Source organism: Dissoconium aciculare (assembly GCF_010015565.1).
Source record: "Dissoconium aciculare CBS 342.82 unplaced genomic scaffold K489scaffold_9, whole genome shotgun sequence".
Lineage (NCBI taxonomy): Eukaryota > Fungi > Ascomycota > Dothideomycetes > Mycosphaerellales > Dissoconiaceae > Dissoconium > Dissoconium aciculare.
Genome location: NW_022984959.1, coordinates 92361 through 107421, shown reverse-complemented (window position 1 = coordinate 107421; position 15061 = coordinate 92361). Strand labels below are relative to the sequence as shown.

The 15061-nt window shown below is 52.0% G+C and overlaps 6 protein-coding genes and 1 non-coding gene across 7 annotated transcripts; 2 read left to right on the top strand and 5 right to left on the bottom strand.

The window, feature by feature from the left end:
* Positions 1-2163: 2163 nt before the first annotated feature.
* Positions 2164-3624, bottom strand: K489DRAFT_260064 (uncharacterized protein). The gene has a single exon (XM_033600034.1). It carries the CDS (start codon positions 3551-3553, stop codon positions 2303-2305), a length of 1251 nt encoding a protein of 416 aa, XP_033457938.1. The 5' UTR covers positions 3554-3624; the 3' UTR covers positions 2164-2302.
* Positions 3625-3840: 216 nt separating this feature from the next.
* Positions 3841-4539, top strand: K489DRAFT_322463 (RWD-domain-containing protein; the record flags this gene model as incomplete). Its single annotated transcript, XM_033601625.1, has 1 exon — positions 3841-4539. One exon carries the CDS (start codon positions 3841-3843, stop codon positions 4537-4539), a length of 699 nt encoding a protein of 232 aa, XP_033457937.1.
* Positions 4540-5514: 975 nt separating this feature from the next.
* On the top strand, positions 5515-6675 carry K489DRAFT_322848 (phosphoribosyl diphosphate synthase; the record flags this gene model as incomplete). The annotated part of the gene is made up of 4 exons (XM_033601653.1): positions 5515-5585; positions 5674-5765; positions 5822-6549; positions 6604-6675. The coding sequence occupies 4 exons, from the start codon at positions 5515-5517 to the stop codon at positions 6673-6675; spliced, it is 963 nt and encodes a 320-aa protein (XP_033457936.1).
* Positions 6676-6764: 89 nt separating this feature from the next.
* Positions 6765-8374, bottom strand: K489DRAFT_381947 (aldo/keto reductase). Its single transcript, XM_033605252.1, has 3 exons — positions 8153-8374; positions 7693-8098; positions 6765-7606 (listed from the first exon to the last, which is right to left on the bottom strand). Exons 1-3 carry the CDS (start codon positions 8286-8288, stop codon positions 7150-7152), a joined length of 999 nt encoding a protein of 332 aa, XP_033457935.1. The 5' UTR covers positions 8289-8374; the 3' UTR covers positions 6765-7149.
* A 708-nt stretch (positions 8375-9082) lies between these two features.
* Positions 9083-10130, bottom strand: K489DRAFT_389679 (putative short-chain dehydrogenases/reductase; the record flags this gene model as incomplete). The annotated part of the gene is made up of 2 exons (XM_033606531.1): positions 9083-9343; positions 9486-10130. 2 exons carry the CDS (start codon positions 10128-10130, stop codon positions 9083-9085), a joined length of 906 nt encoding a protein of 301 aa, XP_033457934.1.
* Positions 10131-11403: 1273 nt separating this feature from the next.
* On the bottom strand, positions 11404-12321 carry K489DRAFT_371872 (Isochorismatase hydrolase; the record flags this gene model as incomplete). The annotated part of the gene is made up of 1 exon (XM_033603273.1): positions 11404-12321. The coding sequence occupies one exon, from the start codon at positions 12319-12321 to the stop codon at positions 11404-11406; it is 918 nt and encodes a 305-aa protein (XP_033457933.1).
* Positions 12322-13238: 917 nt separating this feature from the next.
* Positions 13239-13311, bottom strand: K489DRAFT_t40. The gene has a single exon. It is a non-coding gene; the product is annotated as a tRNA-Thr (tRNA).
* Between the last annotated feature and the right edge of the window lie 1750 nt (positions 13312-15061).

Sequence of the window (15061 nt, the reverse complement as noted above, 5' to 3'; positions counted from 1 at the left end):
TGCACTGGCAGCTTATATCTTTTGCTGTCGTTGCTGTCCCGGGGCGAGTCTGATTGTCTGACAGAATGACTCATTTGTGTAAAGTCATCGACACTCGCCGTGTTGGACGATGATGATGGGAATTCGCCGACACGACCAGAACGGCTCGAGTAACTGGAAATCATCCGATCGTTCTGATGAAGAACAAGTCCTGTTTCATCCAAAGGTATGAAAGACTGACGGACCTGTGGATCGCAATTGTCAAAAGTGGCGAATGGTGGGAACAATTGCGGGATGGCCATGCCGCTGTGCTGACGCTTTGATTGGTGATTGAAGCTGTCGGCGAGCAATTCCGCGTCCATAGTGGGATACACCTTATGCTCCGAGCAGTGAAAGGTCAAAGATCAAGAAGCGTTCTGGCTCGATACACAAAGCACAGCCACCAAGAAGGCCTCGCTTAGAGTTCCAGAGCAGTGAACAATGTGCAAAGAAAGGCCTTCAGATGAGAGCGTTGCGTTTCGTCTAAAAGATAATGAAGACGAGGAAGATGTAATTGTCGCTTTCAGTTGTACAGGGAATGTAACGATGATATATGCGTCTGTCATCTCCTGCAGCGCAATGTGTCGTCGGGCCTCACACGACACATACGGCGATCATCTGCTTGTCAGTGATCTCCGAGAGCCAGTTAGCCTTCCTCTAATCGAGATCACGACAGAACCTCAGACTGGTGCTCACTGGTCGCATTGCGGACAGACTACTATCGAGGTGAATCGGGCGCTGTATGTCTGGCTGTGTGTCTGATGGTGAAGGTTTTGATAATGTCATGAGCAGGTGACATGCCATTACAGCAAGTTTTCGGGTGGATGCACAAGTTCTTGCGCCGCGTCCTTCCCGCCGTGTATCACAGGCCTGTAAATCGCTGTGCAAAAAGGTGGTGGTAGCGATTACGCTCGCGTGTGCCCCTTGATCCACCGTAAGCACCCAAACCGCAGCCCCATCACCAACGGCCAGGTTCCAAATCTTCAGCTGTAACTGGGAGGCAAACGAACACAAGCAGAATGGGTCGACCCTTTTTCGTCTTGTGTCGTGCTTGCAGCGTCATGAAGTCAAGACGCTTCGCACGAGAATCCACATTCCTTTGCCTTGCTTGTCGTTCCTGAAACGCATCTATGTTCCCTTTCAATTGCTTAACAATTGGACACTTCAAGCACATTTCAACTCGCGACACAATGCTACTCATAGCCAAGGGCCAAAATTCACCCTCGATCATGTCGTGACAGGGCAACACAAGCCGGACATTACAGCCACGAAATTCGGACATGGCAACGTGTTTCAGTATATTTTTGGCGCCGTAATATATTCCTTCAAGGACTAATCCAGGTTGATTGAGAAAAGCGGACCTCCGTAGTGAGCCGCCACACATTGCTATTGCAATATAAAAGGACCGAAGCGTGAGCCGATATACCGTCGTTGTGGATGCTGCCGAAACCCGCAAGCAAAACTCATCGGCACCATCCGGGAAGGTCGTGCGTCGGTGTTTCCCACTGAATTTATCATTGGGCGAGCGTGTGAAATATCAAGCTACCTAAGTCGAGGTACATTCTTCAAATGCTGATGCGCTTCCCGGTATGCATACGCGGAGATCGTCGCACGCTGCTCATGACACCAACTCTAAGCAAGGGTAAGGCGATCGAGCGTGTGGACTAGGCTGGTCGAAGACTGTTAGCTCAGCAGGCTCTTGTGGTACGACACCATCTAGAGTGGAGATAGCTGTGAAGGCATGCGCAAAGTCTGCTTTGGTACAATCCTGCATCGGCGCTGGCTTGCGCCGTGCCAAATGGTTCCTGTCATACACACGGGCTTGACACGTCAATCCACCCCACCGTTGAAGGTGGATCGACCAATAATCTCTAACTCTCTTGATGGTAGCTCCACAGACGTCAAGAATTAGCGGCGCTAGGAATGCACCAGGCGGCGAACTGAAGAGCTTGTAGCACGAGGCACACGCGTGGCACACTTCTTCTCCTTTAGCTTGTAGCCACATCAGCGCCAGATGCCCAAGTGTGAGGACCGGAGTTCGTACGTTGTGTAGTCGGCATCGCCGAAACCTTTCATCTCATGATCAAGGGCCCTGAGCGGCTGCAAGCGTGCAGAAAGTTTGTGGAAGCACTACAAGCGGAAGGTGCAAATCGCTGCAATCCACGGAGATGGCTGAAGACAGGGGCATTGATCTGTGTACAGCTCACCCACGACATCCCACGTCGTATGAAGTTCGTTGCATCCTCATATCATCACGAGACCCGTTGAGACTCACGGTGATCGATCAAGACTCCGCCATGCGAGCGTCCCCATCGTCGTCGTCCTCCAACTGATCATCATCGTCACCCTCTTCGTCAGTAATGCCTTCCCAATCATCCTCCGATTCTTCCTCGCCATCACCGTTACCCTTCCCTTCCGCTGGGCCGAGTTTCTCATCGAGCTTGACTAGAAGTTCCTGGACATGAGCAAGGAGTCGGTCATCTTCGTAGTCTTGAATTTTGAAAAGCTTCTGAGCCGATTGTAGCCATCGCCGACTTCCTTTGAAGGCGGCTTGAGCCAAACGTTGAGACTGTTCTTCGACCGTCAACGTGGGGGCATCGGTGCCTGCTGCCGATTTGATTCCAATACCGTTCTCATAGTCTTCGGCGACGAGGTATTGGCACCAGCCTCCAAGATACCAGGCTTCCACACTTTGGTCGTCTTCTTGGATCAGACGATTTAGGACCTTCCAGGCATCTGTGTTCAGCTCTGCTTCCATCAAGAGCCTTGACAACGAAATCTTCGTCGCAAAATCAGGCACAGCGGGATCTTCGGGCTCAAGGTCCTGCCACACTTGCAAAGATCTTCGCAGAGCAGCTTGTGCATCTTCCTTGCGTGTTTGTGAGAGGCGTATAGATGCAAGAACTTGCAAAACCTCCGCACTAGTTTCATCTTCGACAGCAACAGCTTGTGTAATAAGGCTTTCACAACGTGCCTCAGCATCATCCTCCCACGACAAGTCCGTCATGTACACCTCGATAACAGCACAGAGTGTGTTGGCGAGCTTACGCTTCTTCTCCGCGCGCAGTTGGAGTAATTGCTCGGCATCAAATCCGGTCACCTGGCCGTTCTCGATCGCAGCGATTTCATTCTGAAGCGCGTTCACCCCACGCTCGTACCACGAAACACTCTCCTGGCCACCTTCTTCACTGAGCTGCGCAAGCCAGAGGAACTTTTCAGCGCCGGACATTTGTGCTGCGGCGATGTCGCCGTTCGGGTCGAGTTGCACGGCTTTTTCGAACCAACTTCGAGCCGAGTCTACTGCGCCAAGCTCGATGCTGATCTCACCCAGTAGATTCAACGCGGGCAATTGTTCTGCCTTGGGACGATTTTGCACGTTGGTCCATAGCTGCTTCGCTGTGTTCAATGCATCGGCTGGCTGGGATTGTTCGACCTGCTGGAGAGCAAGCTCGTACAACTGCTCCCGCTGGTCTGTCATTTTTTGTCGGCGCTCACGTGCTTTTTGACCTGGTTTATTGTTCTTGGTTCTGCTCATTACGCGGTGAACTCAGGCCGTAACAGATATATGTTGAAAATGTGTTGACCGATATCTAGTTAAATTTGTGAGGTTGTTACATAAAATTTACCCAACGATGATGGAGGGCCTCACTATCGATAAGCACAATGATCGTGCAGGGAGCCCGTGCGCGCAAATATTTTGGTGCAGCGGAACACCCGCCATGACGATGCACGCTAGCAGTCAAATGGAGAAAGTGAAGAGGATGCCCCACCAGCGTTGAAGCAATTAATGAATTGCTCTGCGACTCAACACCTGGCGCAAGCATGGGTATCGAGGAACAGCGCGAAGAGCGCGAAGTTCTCGACTCTATATTTCCGGACGAAATTCAAGATGTGGGAGAAAATGGATTTCGCATCACAATCCAGCTAGATGTGCCCAAACAAGATGACGATGAATCGGAAGATCCTATCGTAATTCTGAATGTGCGATATCCGGAGGCGTATCCTGACGAGGCACCAACATTGGATATTACGCAACCGCCAAACGCTCCGAAATATGCTCATTTGGATATTCAAGATGACAAGCAAAGCCTCCTTGAAGCTCTGCAGCCAAGCATTGAGGAGAACATGGGGATGGCCATGATCTTTCAGCTCGTTAGTGCATTGAAGGAAGCCGCAGAGCTTCTTATCGAGGAGCGGCGCCAGAAGATAGAGAAGCAGAGGGAACAGGAACTTCTCAAAGCTGAACAGGAGGAGAACCAAAAATTTGAGGGAGAGAAAGTAACCCGTGAGAGTTTCCTGGAATGGCGGGATCGATTCCAAGCGGAAATGAGCGCAGATGCAGCGAAAAAGCTGGCAGAGCAAGAAGCTGAAGAGAAGAAAAAGCGTGGTGGGAAACCAGAGGAAAAGAAGCTCACAGGCAAGCAATTATGGGAGCAAGGTCTTGCTAGCAAGCTAGCGGATGAGGATGAAGACGACGGCGAGGACGTCGTTGAGCAAATGAGACAGATCAAGGTTTCATGAGCCAATATCCATGGCGAGTACTCAAGATGTCATTGTGCGAAATGCAAGCCGCCGCGCCATTGCTGCCATGAAAATGATGCTCCACGACAGGTCTAGCACCATCAGGCCACTCCCATTTGGCAGCGATTGACCATCACGTCGACGTTGCGGCACTTCGCCGTTGAAAATCCACAGATGCACAAGCTCAGCGCGCATGCTTTCCATAGGGGCATGTAAGGAATTTTCTCTTGGTGGAGAGGAACCTCAGCTGTCCGTGACAAGAAGGCATTGAAGCAGCATATTTATTTGAGATACCCTACCTCTCTTTCGCCGAGTCGAGACTATTCAAAGCAATGAAAGGTCGCATAGCTCACCCAATCTAAAATTTGCGGGAGCCGTGATGCTGCGATCATACAGCGCGAATATTTATTCATCGCCGGACTATTTAACACCTGTGCGGTGATGAACGCGACCGATACGCGTCAAATCGTGGCAACGGAATCGACAATGCACTCCTGTACTCAACACAGGCCAATGTAGTCAATCGAGTTTTGAATATGAGCTGCATAGGAAGCCGTGTCTTGATGAGTAGTATGCGAATTCACAACCTGCCCATAGGAGACTACTTTGACTCATGATCACAACAGTCTTGGACACGGTCTTGGGCACGCTTCCGCCGCGGCAGGCGTGAAGAAATTCCACCAGTGGTAGGCCTGATGACTAATGACGTCGATCGCCAAATTGCCGGCAACGGCATGGTCATCATGCGGGGACAGGGTGCGGGCCGGTAAACGGAGGGTGCAGAATGCTGTTGTGTGTATCAGACTAGGTTCAATTGACGTGCTGTGCCAAAAAACTTCGGTTTGCGCCGAACTCTACAATGACTATCTCCCAGTGTCACCACAATTTTCCTCCTCTCTTCCTCCTTCTGTCAACCTCTCTCCCTTTCTCACTTCCTTGACACCACGTCTGCGTTGGAGAGAGAGATTGTTCGTCATGGCGACCAACTCAATCAAATTGTTGACCGGTAATAGCCATGGCCAGCTCGCTAAATTGGTTGCCGAGAGGTGTGTGTTCTTTCACGATCTCATATCCTCCGCCGCCAACGCAAATTCCGCGTGAAGAGGAGAGGGTCTGACTGTGACTTATATACAGGCTCGGTATTGAGCTTGCGAAGATCGTGGTGCTGCAATATTCCAACAATGAATCAAGCATCTCAATCGGAGAATCAGTTCGAGACGAAGATGGTAAATTCCTTGCCGAGCACACGACAGTCTAAGCGCAAACCTGACAAACGACCCAGTCTTTGTTCTACAGTCCACTGAGCCCGGCAACATCAACGATCACATCATGGAGCTGCTCATCATGATCAATGCCTGCCGAACCGCCTCGGCTCGTCGCATCACCGCCGTCCTTCCCAATTTCCCATACGCGAGACAGGACAAAAAAGATAAGAGTCGGGCACCGATTACCGCCAAGCTTATGGCGAACATGCTGCAGACAGCCGGTTGCAACCACGTCATCACAATGGATCTCCACGCTAGTCAAATTCAAGGATTTTTCAATGTGCCTGTTGATAACCTCTACGCCGAACCTTCGACGCTGCGTTGGATCCGCGAGAACCTGCGCGTGCAGGATTGCGTCATTGTCTCGCCCGACGCCGGTGGTGCGAAGCGCGCGACCAGCATTGCGGACAGCCTCGACCTGCAGTTCGCGCTGATCCACAAGGAGCGCGCGCGACCGAATGAGGTCTCACGCATGACGTTGGTTGGTGATGTTCAGGACAAAGTCGCCATTATCGTGGACGACATGGCCGATACCTGTGGAACTTTGGTCAAGGCGGCCGATGTCTGCATCGACCACGGCGCGCGGGAGGCGATTGCCATTGTCACACACGGAATTCTCAGCGGTGATGCGATCAACAAGTTGAACAACAGCAAATTGAAGAAGTTGGTGGTGACGAACACTGTGCCCCATGAGGAGAAGAAGAAGCTTTGCGATCGGTTGGAGACCATTGACATCAGTCCCACGGTGAGTACAAACGTTTCCGATATGCGGAAATGGAATCGCTAACATGCTGCCCAGCTTGCCGAGGCCTGCCGGAGAACACACAACGGCGAGAGTGTATCATTCTTGTTCAAGCACGCACCACTATGAGCGTCAGTCCGGCTTGACATTGAGAATGGTCTGGTACAGAGATATTGTTATAGTATCCTTTCTGCGAGTGTCGCCGTGCTTTGGATCGCGCTGGGGATGTTTTCGTACGTCACATGAAGAATATTGTCGTCGCTATGGCATGCAAAAGAACTTGGCGTTTGGGGATTTTTGTACCCATCACACATCTGGAAAGGATCTTTCTCGAAAATCATGAAATAATTTTGCCGAACGTCTACGATTACCGTGACGATCTCCGGTGCGGCAGTCAACGGTTGACAGCAAGTGCGCGAGAGGATCAAGTTGCCATACAAACCTGAGCTGCAATGCTTTGAGGATGATTGCTCAATTAGTTATACTCATGATACTGAACGCTAGCATACTGTCATATTTAGAACTGAATTCCGTTCTGCTTCAGAAGTCCCACATCTGGCCATTCCCGGGGCGTCCTTCCACTTCCTCCGCGTATTCACGTCCTCACGTGTCGGTGGGAACATGGTCAGGGTAACGCGCACCCGCAGTGGTGAAGTTCTTCAACGTCTCATCAATCTCCGCCATCTCCTCATCCGTGATGTCGATCAACTTGCTATTCTCCTCGACTCGCTCCACGGTCGTCGCACCAGGAATTGGGATGATAACTGGCATGCCCGGACGGCGCCCTAACGCAATGGTCCAGTTGATAGCCAGCTGCGCCGGGGTGCAGCCCTTCTTCTTGGCCATGGCCTCGACTTGTTCGACAAGCTTTAGGTTGGTGGCAAGGTTCTCTGGCTGGAAGCGTGGGAAGTGCTTGAGCATTTCGAAGCCCTTGATGTCATCGACGGTGCGGATTTTGCCTGATAGCATGCCCTTGCCGATGGGAGAGTAGGCGATGAGCGGGATGTTGTATTTAGCGCAAGCATCTGCGACTCCGTTCTCGAGGACTTCGGTTTGGAAGCTGATAGGAAAATCCATGTTAGGATGATGCATCATGAAGTTGATTGAAGGAGCCGTTTCATCCCCGCACGGCTCATCGACACTTACAGAGACAACTCGACTTCGACACCCACAACCTTGATGTGCTTGACCGCCTCGTGAATGGTCTCAGCTCGGACTTCGGACAAGCAAATTCCGCCAACTTTGCCAGTGTCAAGATATTCGGCCTTTTCGGTGTCGAGAGTGAGCTTGAAGTCGGCATTCTGATCACGACGTGCGTATTCAAAGATGTCGAGCTTCTTGCGGCCGTTGAGTTGCTTGATGGTGTGATCGATGGTGCGACGAACACCCTCCGGGGTACCATCGGGCTTCATGGTCTTGAGGTCCGCACCACCCTTGATGCTGAGAACGATCTTGTCGGCATCTTCGGGGTATTTCTCAAAGTATCGCTCAAGAAGGACGTTGCTGTTGTACTCTGGAGGTCCGTAGAATTCGCCTCCGTTCCAGAACGTACCTGAAGTGAATCATATCAGCATGGTCAAGCTTAAACAAGTGGTGATCAACCTACAGCCGTTGGCGATAGCGGCACGCATCGCTTCAAATGCCTGCTCCTGTGGTGGGGGGCTCTCTCGCCAGGTAAAGCCCATCAGGCCGAAGCCGATAGGGCCAATCTTCTTGCCGACAAGTTCAAGGGACGACGACATGTCGAATTATCCTTTTCTTAGTTAATTCGATTATTGGGATCGGATTATGTACAAATGGATTGCGTTGTCGTCGCCGACGTGAACCAATATATAATATTTCTAGTCTAAACGCTATCGTAAAGCTGACGCGGATATCCGTCGACGTCACCGATCTCCTGTACATGTAGGTGTTGCTGCGGGGATTGCGGGCATAAATCCGATCGGAGATAGAGTCTGTTCAGCCCTTCGGACCGTCGACGTGCATATCGGTCCGCGCGGGATCCATGAATCCAGACCCGAAATGGTCGACATGTCCAACAGCATCTTAGCGTGCTGAAGGACTGCTGCCGCTTTTGAACATTGCCATATTTGGTCATGGTCGAATACGGCTTAGAAGAACTCTGGTTTGAACCTGACACCAACCTTGGGCGAGGGCATGCGATCTGATAGGATTGCTCCAAATGCTCAACTTTACATCCTTCTGTTCAATCCTCAAGCTCGCGGTTTTGTGTCTTTTTCGAAGCCATGGCTTGCAATGTATCACTGGACATCTAAATCGCGCAAAGAGTAGCTGACGAGACGAGCTCGTCCAATCGCTTAAATCCGTTTTGCATTGCTGCATCATCTCGAGAGCAGTTGATCGATGTCTGGATTATCCTTCCGCAACGCGGTCAGGATGTCATACCAGACTTTATCCTGTAGTAGTTTATTCTCCTCTCCTTGAAGCATCGTTGCCGGCCTAGAATCACAATAAGTCAGCAATCAATGCAAAAATCCCTCACGATCACCTCAACCACAATCCAAGAAGAATTCACTCACGGACGAATGACATCCGATGTCCAGAATTGCCCATGTCCTTCCCTGCCAAGGGTCAGAGCCGAGATATACGTCCGCGCACCTTCCTCGGTGTTTCGGGCGAAGATAGATCCCAAGAAATCCTTGAATTGGGCGAGAGCCGGGAAGTAGTCCTTGTGAATGTCTGACCAGACGGCTCCGGGGCACACAGCTACACAGTAAACGTCTGGCGGGTCGCGTGCCAGTGCTGGGACGTCTTTCAGCAAGCCAGCTTGAGCGTACTGCAGAGAATGTAGATGTTAGCAAAATGGGTTCCTGAGCCTCGCCACTCATACTCCTCTCGTAGGTCTTCTGCCCGATCTCATGTGCCTAGAAATGGATCATCGGGCTTGCGTCACTCATCTGACTCGCTCTGCCACTCACCATCAAGAACAACTTCGAGTAAGAATACTGCGAAAACGGCAAAGTCCCCGTCCTCCTCTGATTATACACCTCCAACGGTCTCTTCGCCTCCCTCGTCCCAGGTAATAGCCCAACCGGTCTGGGCACCAACCAGTGGCCCGTGGAACTGACAAACTCCAAGACAGGCGTGAATTCCTCCGTTCTCGCCGCCTCCAACAGCGGTAAAAGCAGCAGCGCCAACAAGGTCGTGGAGAGCACATGTACCTGCAACATCGTCTCCCACCCATACATCGACCAAGTCAGCTCCGCCGACAACGCGCCCGCATTGAGAACCACATAATCCAGTTTCCCATCCAACTCACGCTGCGCGCGGTCCGCAAGCGCTCGCAGACTGGTGTAGTCCAGCATATCGCAGGGCCAGACCTCAACGCGGGCATTGAAGCGACCGGCGCGTGCAAGGATGCTCTCGCGAGCCTTTTCGCCCTTTGATAGGGTGCGTACTGCGAGCACGACTGTTTTGGCGCCCAGCCGGACAAATTTCAGGGCCGCTTCAAGGCCAATGCCTGTGTTCGCACCGGTGACAATCACACTGCGGCCGAACATTGAGGGATGGGTGGCGGCGGGAGGGTACCATTTACCAATGGCGAGTTCAACAATGGAGGACATGGTCTATCGGGTTTGATGAGGACGAAAGAACTGGTGATTGCTTTTGTTTTACCGAAGAGGGGGATGGGACGAGATTCGACAGATAGAACAGTCGTCAGGTGGTCTCGCGTTCGATGTAGGACGAGGTAAAGACGACATGCAAAATGGTCCAGTTGGTGACGTTCGTGATCGCCATGCGCACGTCCACAGCGGAATTAGCGCTGTTTTTATGAGTAACGGTGCTGTGCAATGATGGTCACTTGCAGGCATTCGGAAACTATGACCGCTGGGTATACTAGAGAGAATTTCAACAAAAAGTGCGTCCCTGGGAATGCACAGCACGGATTAGTCCTATGAAGTACTGTATCTTGGACCGACCCGTCGAACGTTGCGTTGACCACGGCCCAACGCAAGCACAGATAATCCGAGGAACGGCAACGATCGATGGACTGCATATGCGAGGAACGAAAGGATGTTTCTCCTCGATCTCGGGAGATGCATTGAATTCCTGCTGGTGGTGGTGTAGGGCTGGGGGCCCCAGTCACTCCGGCCTTAGGGTTCTGGTCCCTGAAGTGGGACTAATAATACTGTAAGACGAGTCTTGGGGCGGAGAGAGACGAACATAGTGATGACGACGAAATTCTTCGGACACGTTCCCGAGTCGGCTCCAGTACGACGAAGGCGGTGCATGAATGTACAGTACTCGCGCCGTTCCAAGCTTGAGGGTCATACTGTACATACGAAGGGTATATGTAGGCACAAATCCCAAGCGTCACAGCCCAGCCGAGGTCCATGGCGGCGCTGTCATCTCGGAGACAGACGTTATCATTGAGGTTCCAAGTTATTATTATTACAGCATTATTAAGTACGACACACGTTATGTTCGTCAGACTCGATGCTCCCGTACAAATTCATCTCATGTCAGAGGCGACCAAAACACGATTTCCAGCTGTCAGGTGCAGATGCCCCTCTTCTCGGAGCTCGTTTGATCTCGAGTATTTTATTGTAGGTCGCCCGACGTGCTGATTTGTGTCTGAACCCTTTCCTGCCCTTTGCAGCCAGGTATTGAGCTTTTCGGCCTCCTGAACACGCCAGGAAAGGAGACCAATGGTTCGGCTGCAAGAGCCGGCTGGGCCAAGCCTGTTCAGATTGATACTTTCGCTTCGCATTTCGCATCTCTGTGTTCACACACCCTACGCAAGCATCCGCCATTGTTTAGCCCGCTGCTGCACTCTGATGATGTCGAAACGAATCTGGGATGCAGCGAAAGCAATATCCGACGTTGAGCTTGTCATCAAGACAAACCGAGGTCCTGGACTGACTTAGCAAACTCCGCACACGACGACAGGAATCCCAGGTTACGGCCACAGTTATATTCCACCGCTTTTTGAGCAAAGTCCGGACTATCCGTAGCGCACGCATCCCGCAGAAGGATGGTATCATAGTTTCTTGCATGGGCGTCGATCAACGTACCCAGAACACATTGGTCGGTGTTCATACCGGCCAGGAGCAAAGTTCGCTTGTTTTGCGTTCGAAGAAACTTTGCGCATTCCGATGCGTCATCCCATAACCCGGAGTTTCGTGTCTTATGGATCAGTACATCCGGCGGTGATAGGCGCTGGCCATCCTCGTAAGCCTGTAACAGTGGGCCATGAATCGCTGCATTCCAGGAGTCGCGCATCAAGGCCCGGCCGGCTGCGACCTGCTTTCCATCTACGGTCACAGTACCAAGATCTTCCCCCAGACCTGTATGCGACCTAATCTCCGTGTCTTGAGATAGGTCGGAGGACCAGTGTTCATCGCCAGTGGACGAATTGTCTCGCTGCCAACCAAAGACTCGTAGGATGCCAGGTCCAATGGTGCGCAGATCGTCATCCGTCAAACCCCAGTTCAGCCATACGATTTGAATACCGGCTTTACGTGCAGCAGGAATCGCAAGCTCGAGCAACTTGCTTTGTGCACGGCAGTATGGTGCTGGAACTTCTCCCAGCAAAGCGCTCGACATCGAGTAGTTCTGCATATCAATTATGACAAGGGCGCTGCGTACAGGGTCGATAGTCACACAACTAACTTCGCAACGCAGGCGCAAATTCCTCTGGTTGGCTGCTTCAGCGGTGGAGAGGCCCGAAGATCTGCGAGTGAGATCCCATCCCGTTGACCGGGACCATTTCCAAAATTCGTCTGGCGGCCCGACGGTCATTTGTTGGTCCATGGCGAGTATCATGTGTAGAGAATCTGCAAACGGCCTGGTAGGACGCTGTGCGGCCCAGTCACCGCTTTCACAAAACCATGGATACTTGTGTGGTCTTTGAACCTCTGGCCCGTCTTATCTAGATTGCAGCGGGCTGGACGGGGGCTGTGGTACGCCGCGTACGCCACAACACAAAGCGTTTATGCGCTAGGACCGGTGAGCCTGCAAGCTGATCTTGGCGCATGCAAGCTATGTAGGAATCACCTCCGAGCTGCGAAATCAAAAGCAACGCTCGCCTATCGATGCGGTGGCGTACACTGCATTGGTGACTTGTACGCCCGGATCTGTCGGCTCACTGGAGTGCATGACGCCCCGCATATGCGCATATGGGATGACACTCATCCCTCTCACTCAAGCCGCTGTCGTAGCTGTTTCCTCCCGGTGATCACTTAATGCTGAGAACGACGCAGAAAGTCGTAATTCCCCGAGAATCAAGACATGCTGCATTCGTTTGCACGACTGCAACCGTATGTGATCACTTTGATGGTGCTGTCTTCCCTTTGTCGCCCTCGAACATTTAGATCAGTGATCGCTACCATGTCTCGGCACGCTGGACAAGAGACCAAAGGTGATAACAGATGAATCCATTCTGCCTACCTTCGATCTGATGAATCTTCGCAGCGCGAAACGTTACGCGGTCTCTGCTGAACATGACTATCGAGGAAGCTGCCACATATCTTCAAGAGGGAGCGTTCACATCAGTGGACCTTACACAAGCATACCTCGCGAGCAGAGGTGGCCACAAGCAAGTCAAGCAAGTCTGGAGCCTGGACTTGGCTTGACTTGAGGCCTCAAAACCGTGGGCTTGACTTGCTTGAGAGGTCCGAGGGGATGGCTTGACTTGCTTGACTCGGCTTGAGCCAAAAGGCCAAAAGTTCAGCCACCTGCGAGAATTGAATTCGCGACCTCGGAGTCTACGATCCCCTTGCTCTACCGCTGAGCTAAGATGGCCAGAGCCATAACAGCTGGACCATTTGTGCCGATGTCTGACCCGGTGTTTTCGGGGCATTTCAATGCTCTCCGAGGGGTGGTTTCTCGGACCGAGTGTTCGGGCCGACACGGAGGATGACGATGTCGTAGCGACGTCGTCCGCGCGACGCTGGAGGTTGGTAGTGGCGTGACGACGTGTCGTGCGTGACGTGGCGATCAGTCGCCGTTCGAGGTTTCAACCGACAGACGGAGATCGAGGTATTGACAATACGGCTGAAGTCATGCTGTTAAGCCGCCGCATTTCGTCTTTCGTGATGCTGACGACGTCCTGTTGAAGCCAAGACTTCATAATCATCAGTGATTCAGTAGTGTCGTCCTGCATCATACGTCTTCTCGGTGACAACGTGTTTCCAGCGTTACTGAACAATCGCTCTGGCTCGTCGGACATGGCTGGCACGGCGAAGATTTCTAGTGCCATTGCTGACAGCTCTGGCCACGTTGTACGCTTGCTTAGCCAGTAGGACACTGGCGATTGCTGAAAGCCAAGATCACTAGATGGAGTCTCCGCCAAATAAGATGCCATCTGATCAACATGCCGATGGCTCCTCATCGCTGAAAAGTTGAACAGGTTGGACTCCAGCTTCTGCTGGATCACGATCGCGTTATCCACTCGTGGTTGTGCCGCGGCCTTGCTCTTTCGGTACGTCTGCCATAGCCGATCCACGCTCTTTTTGGCGGCTTCAGTCCAGCTGCCCTTGTCACTCTTACTCGACCAGTGCGTCTCGCAGTAATCCCACTTGAAAAAAGGATGGAGAACCATGGCGGCGACATAAACCGGCGTGTCATCGAGACGAGTGTAGTAGTCATCGAGTTTGATCCATCCGCGATTCACCGACGTAGCCAGATGGCTCCAGAACTTGTTCTTGTCGTCGTAGCTTGGCTCTAGCTGTGACAACGCGACTTGAGAGTTGATCTCGGCTTGGCACTTTAGCTTCTTTTCCTCAAGTATATCGAGAAGGGACTCGATTGTTGGCAGTACTAGCCAGATGGCGCCGAAGTTGCCGCCGGCATGTCCTTGGAGGGTATCTGTTGCAACTTGTAGAGGCGTTAGTATCTCACGGTACTCTTCAAGGTACGACCAGTCATCCGTCGTTAACGCGTCGTGAACCAGCGACGGCGTCGGTTGATCTTTTTTCTTATGCTGGTGCCATTCACCGATGACTTTGCTCGAGTAGTTATCAATAGCTAGTCGGAGCTGGATAGCACGATCAATCATACTGCTTACGCTATTCCAGCGTGTAGCAACGTCTAAGACAAGACTTTTGACCGAATGCTCAGCACCGTTACTAGATGACGCGATGACGTGTTGCAAGTGCTCAAACTCGGCGATCCTCTGCGGCGAGGCGCGAATGTATCTAACCACGTTGTGAAGCTTGCTAACAGGTCCCCTTGAGCGCCATTCAAGGAGGGCGGCATCGACGTCGCCGGCATACTCGTCAAATAGCTCTTCCCTAGCCTCTATATCATGTCCGAACATTATGGCAGTGGCGACAAGGTTGAAGATATGGCCAGCACAGCGGAGTCTGATCTGGCGCTTGTCGGCGTAGCACTCTGGCAAGTGCGGCAGCAGAGACTCGATGCAGGTGTCGTTGTTAGACGCGTTATCACAGACGAAGTAGCCGACCTTATCCATGATATTGAACTTCGTAAGCAAGCCTCGGAGACTTTGAGCGATGTTGGCGCCGGAGTGTTGACCATATTGACGTTGAAG

What these genes read in the sequence shown, in the direction of transcription:
- K489DRAFT_381947 (XM_033605252.1), bottom strand. Translation starts at nt 8,288, where the DNA reads ATGTCGTCGTCCCTTGAACTTGTCGGCAAGAAGATTGGCCCTATCGGC. An exon ending in TGCCGCTATCGCCAACGGCT is followed by an intron (nt 8,099 to 8,152) that starts GTAGGTTGATCA and finishes GATTCACTTCAG; the next exon opens with GTACGTTCTGGAACGGAGGC. An exon ending in GTCGAAGTCGAGTTGTCTCT is followed by an intron (nt 7,607 to 7,692) that starts GTAAGTGTCGAT and finishes TTTTCCTATCAG; the next exon opens with CTTCCAAACCGAAGTCCTCG.
- K489DRAFT_260064 (XM_033600034.1), bottom strand. Translation starts at nt 3,553, where the DNA reads ATGAGCAGAACCAAGAACAATAAACCAGGTCAAAAAGCACGTGAGCGC.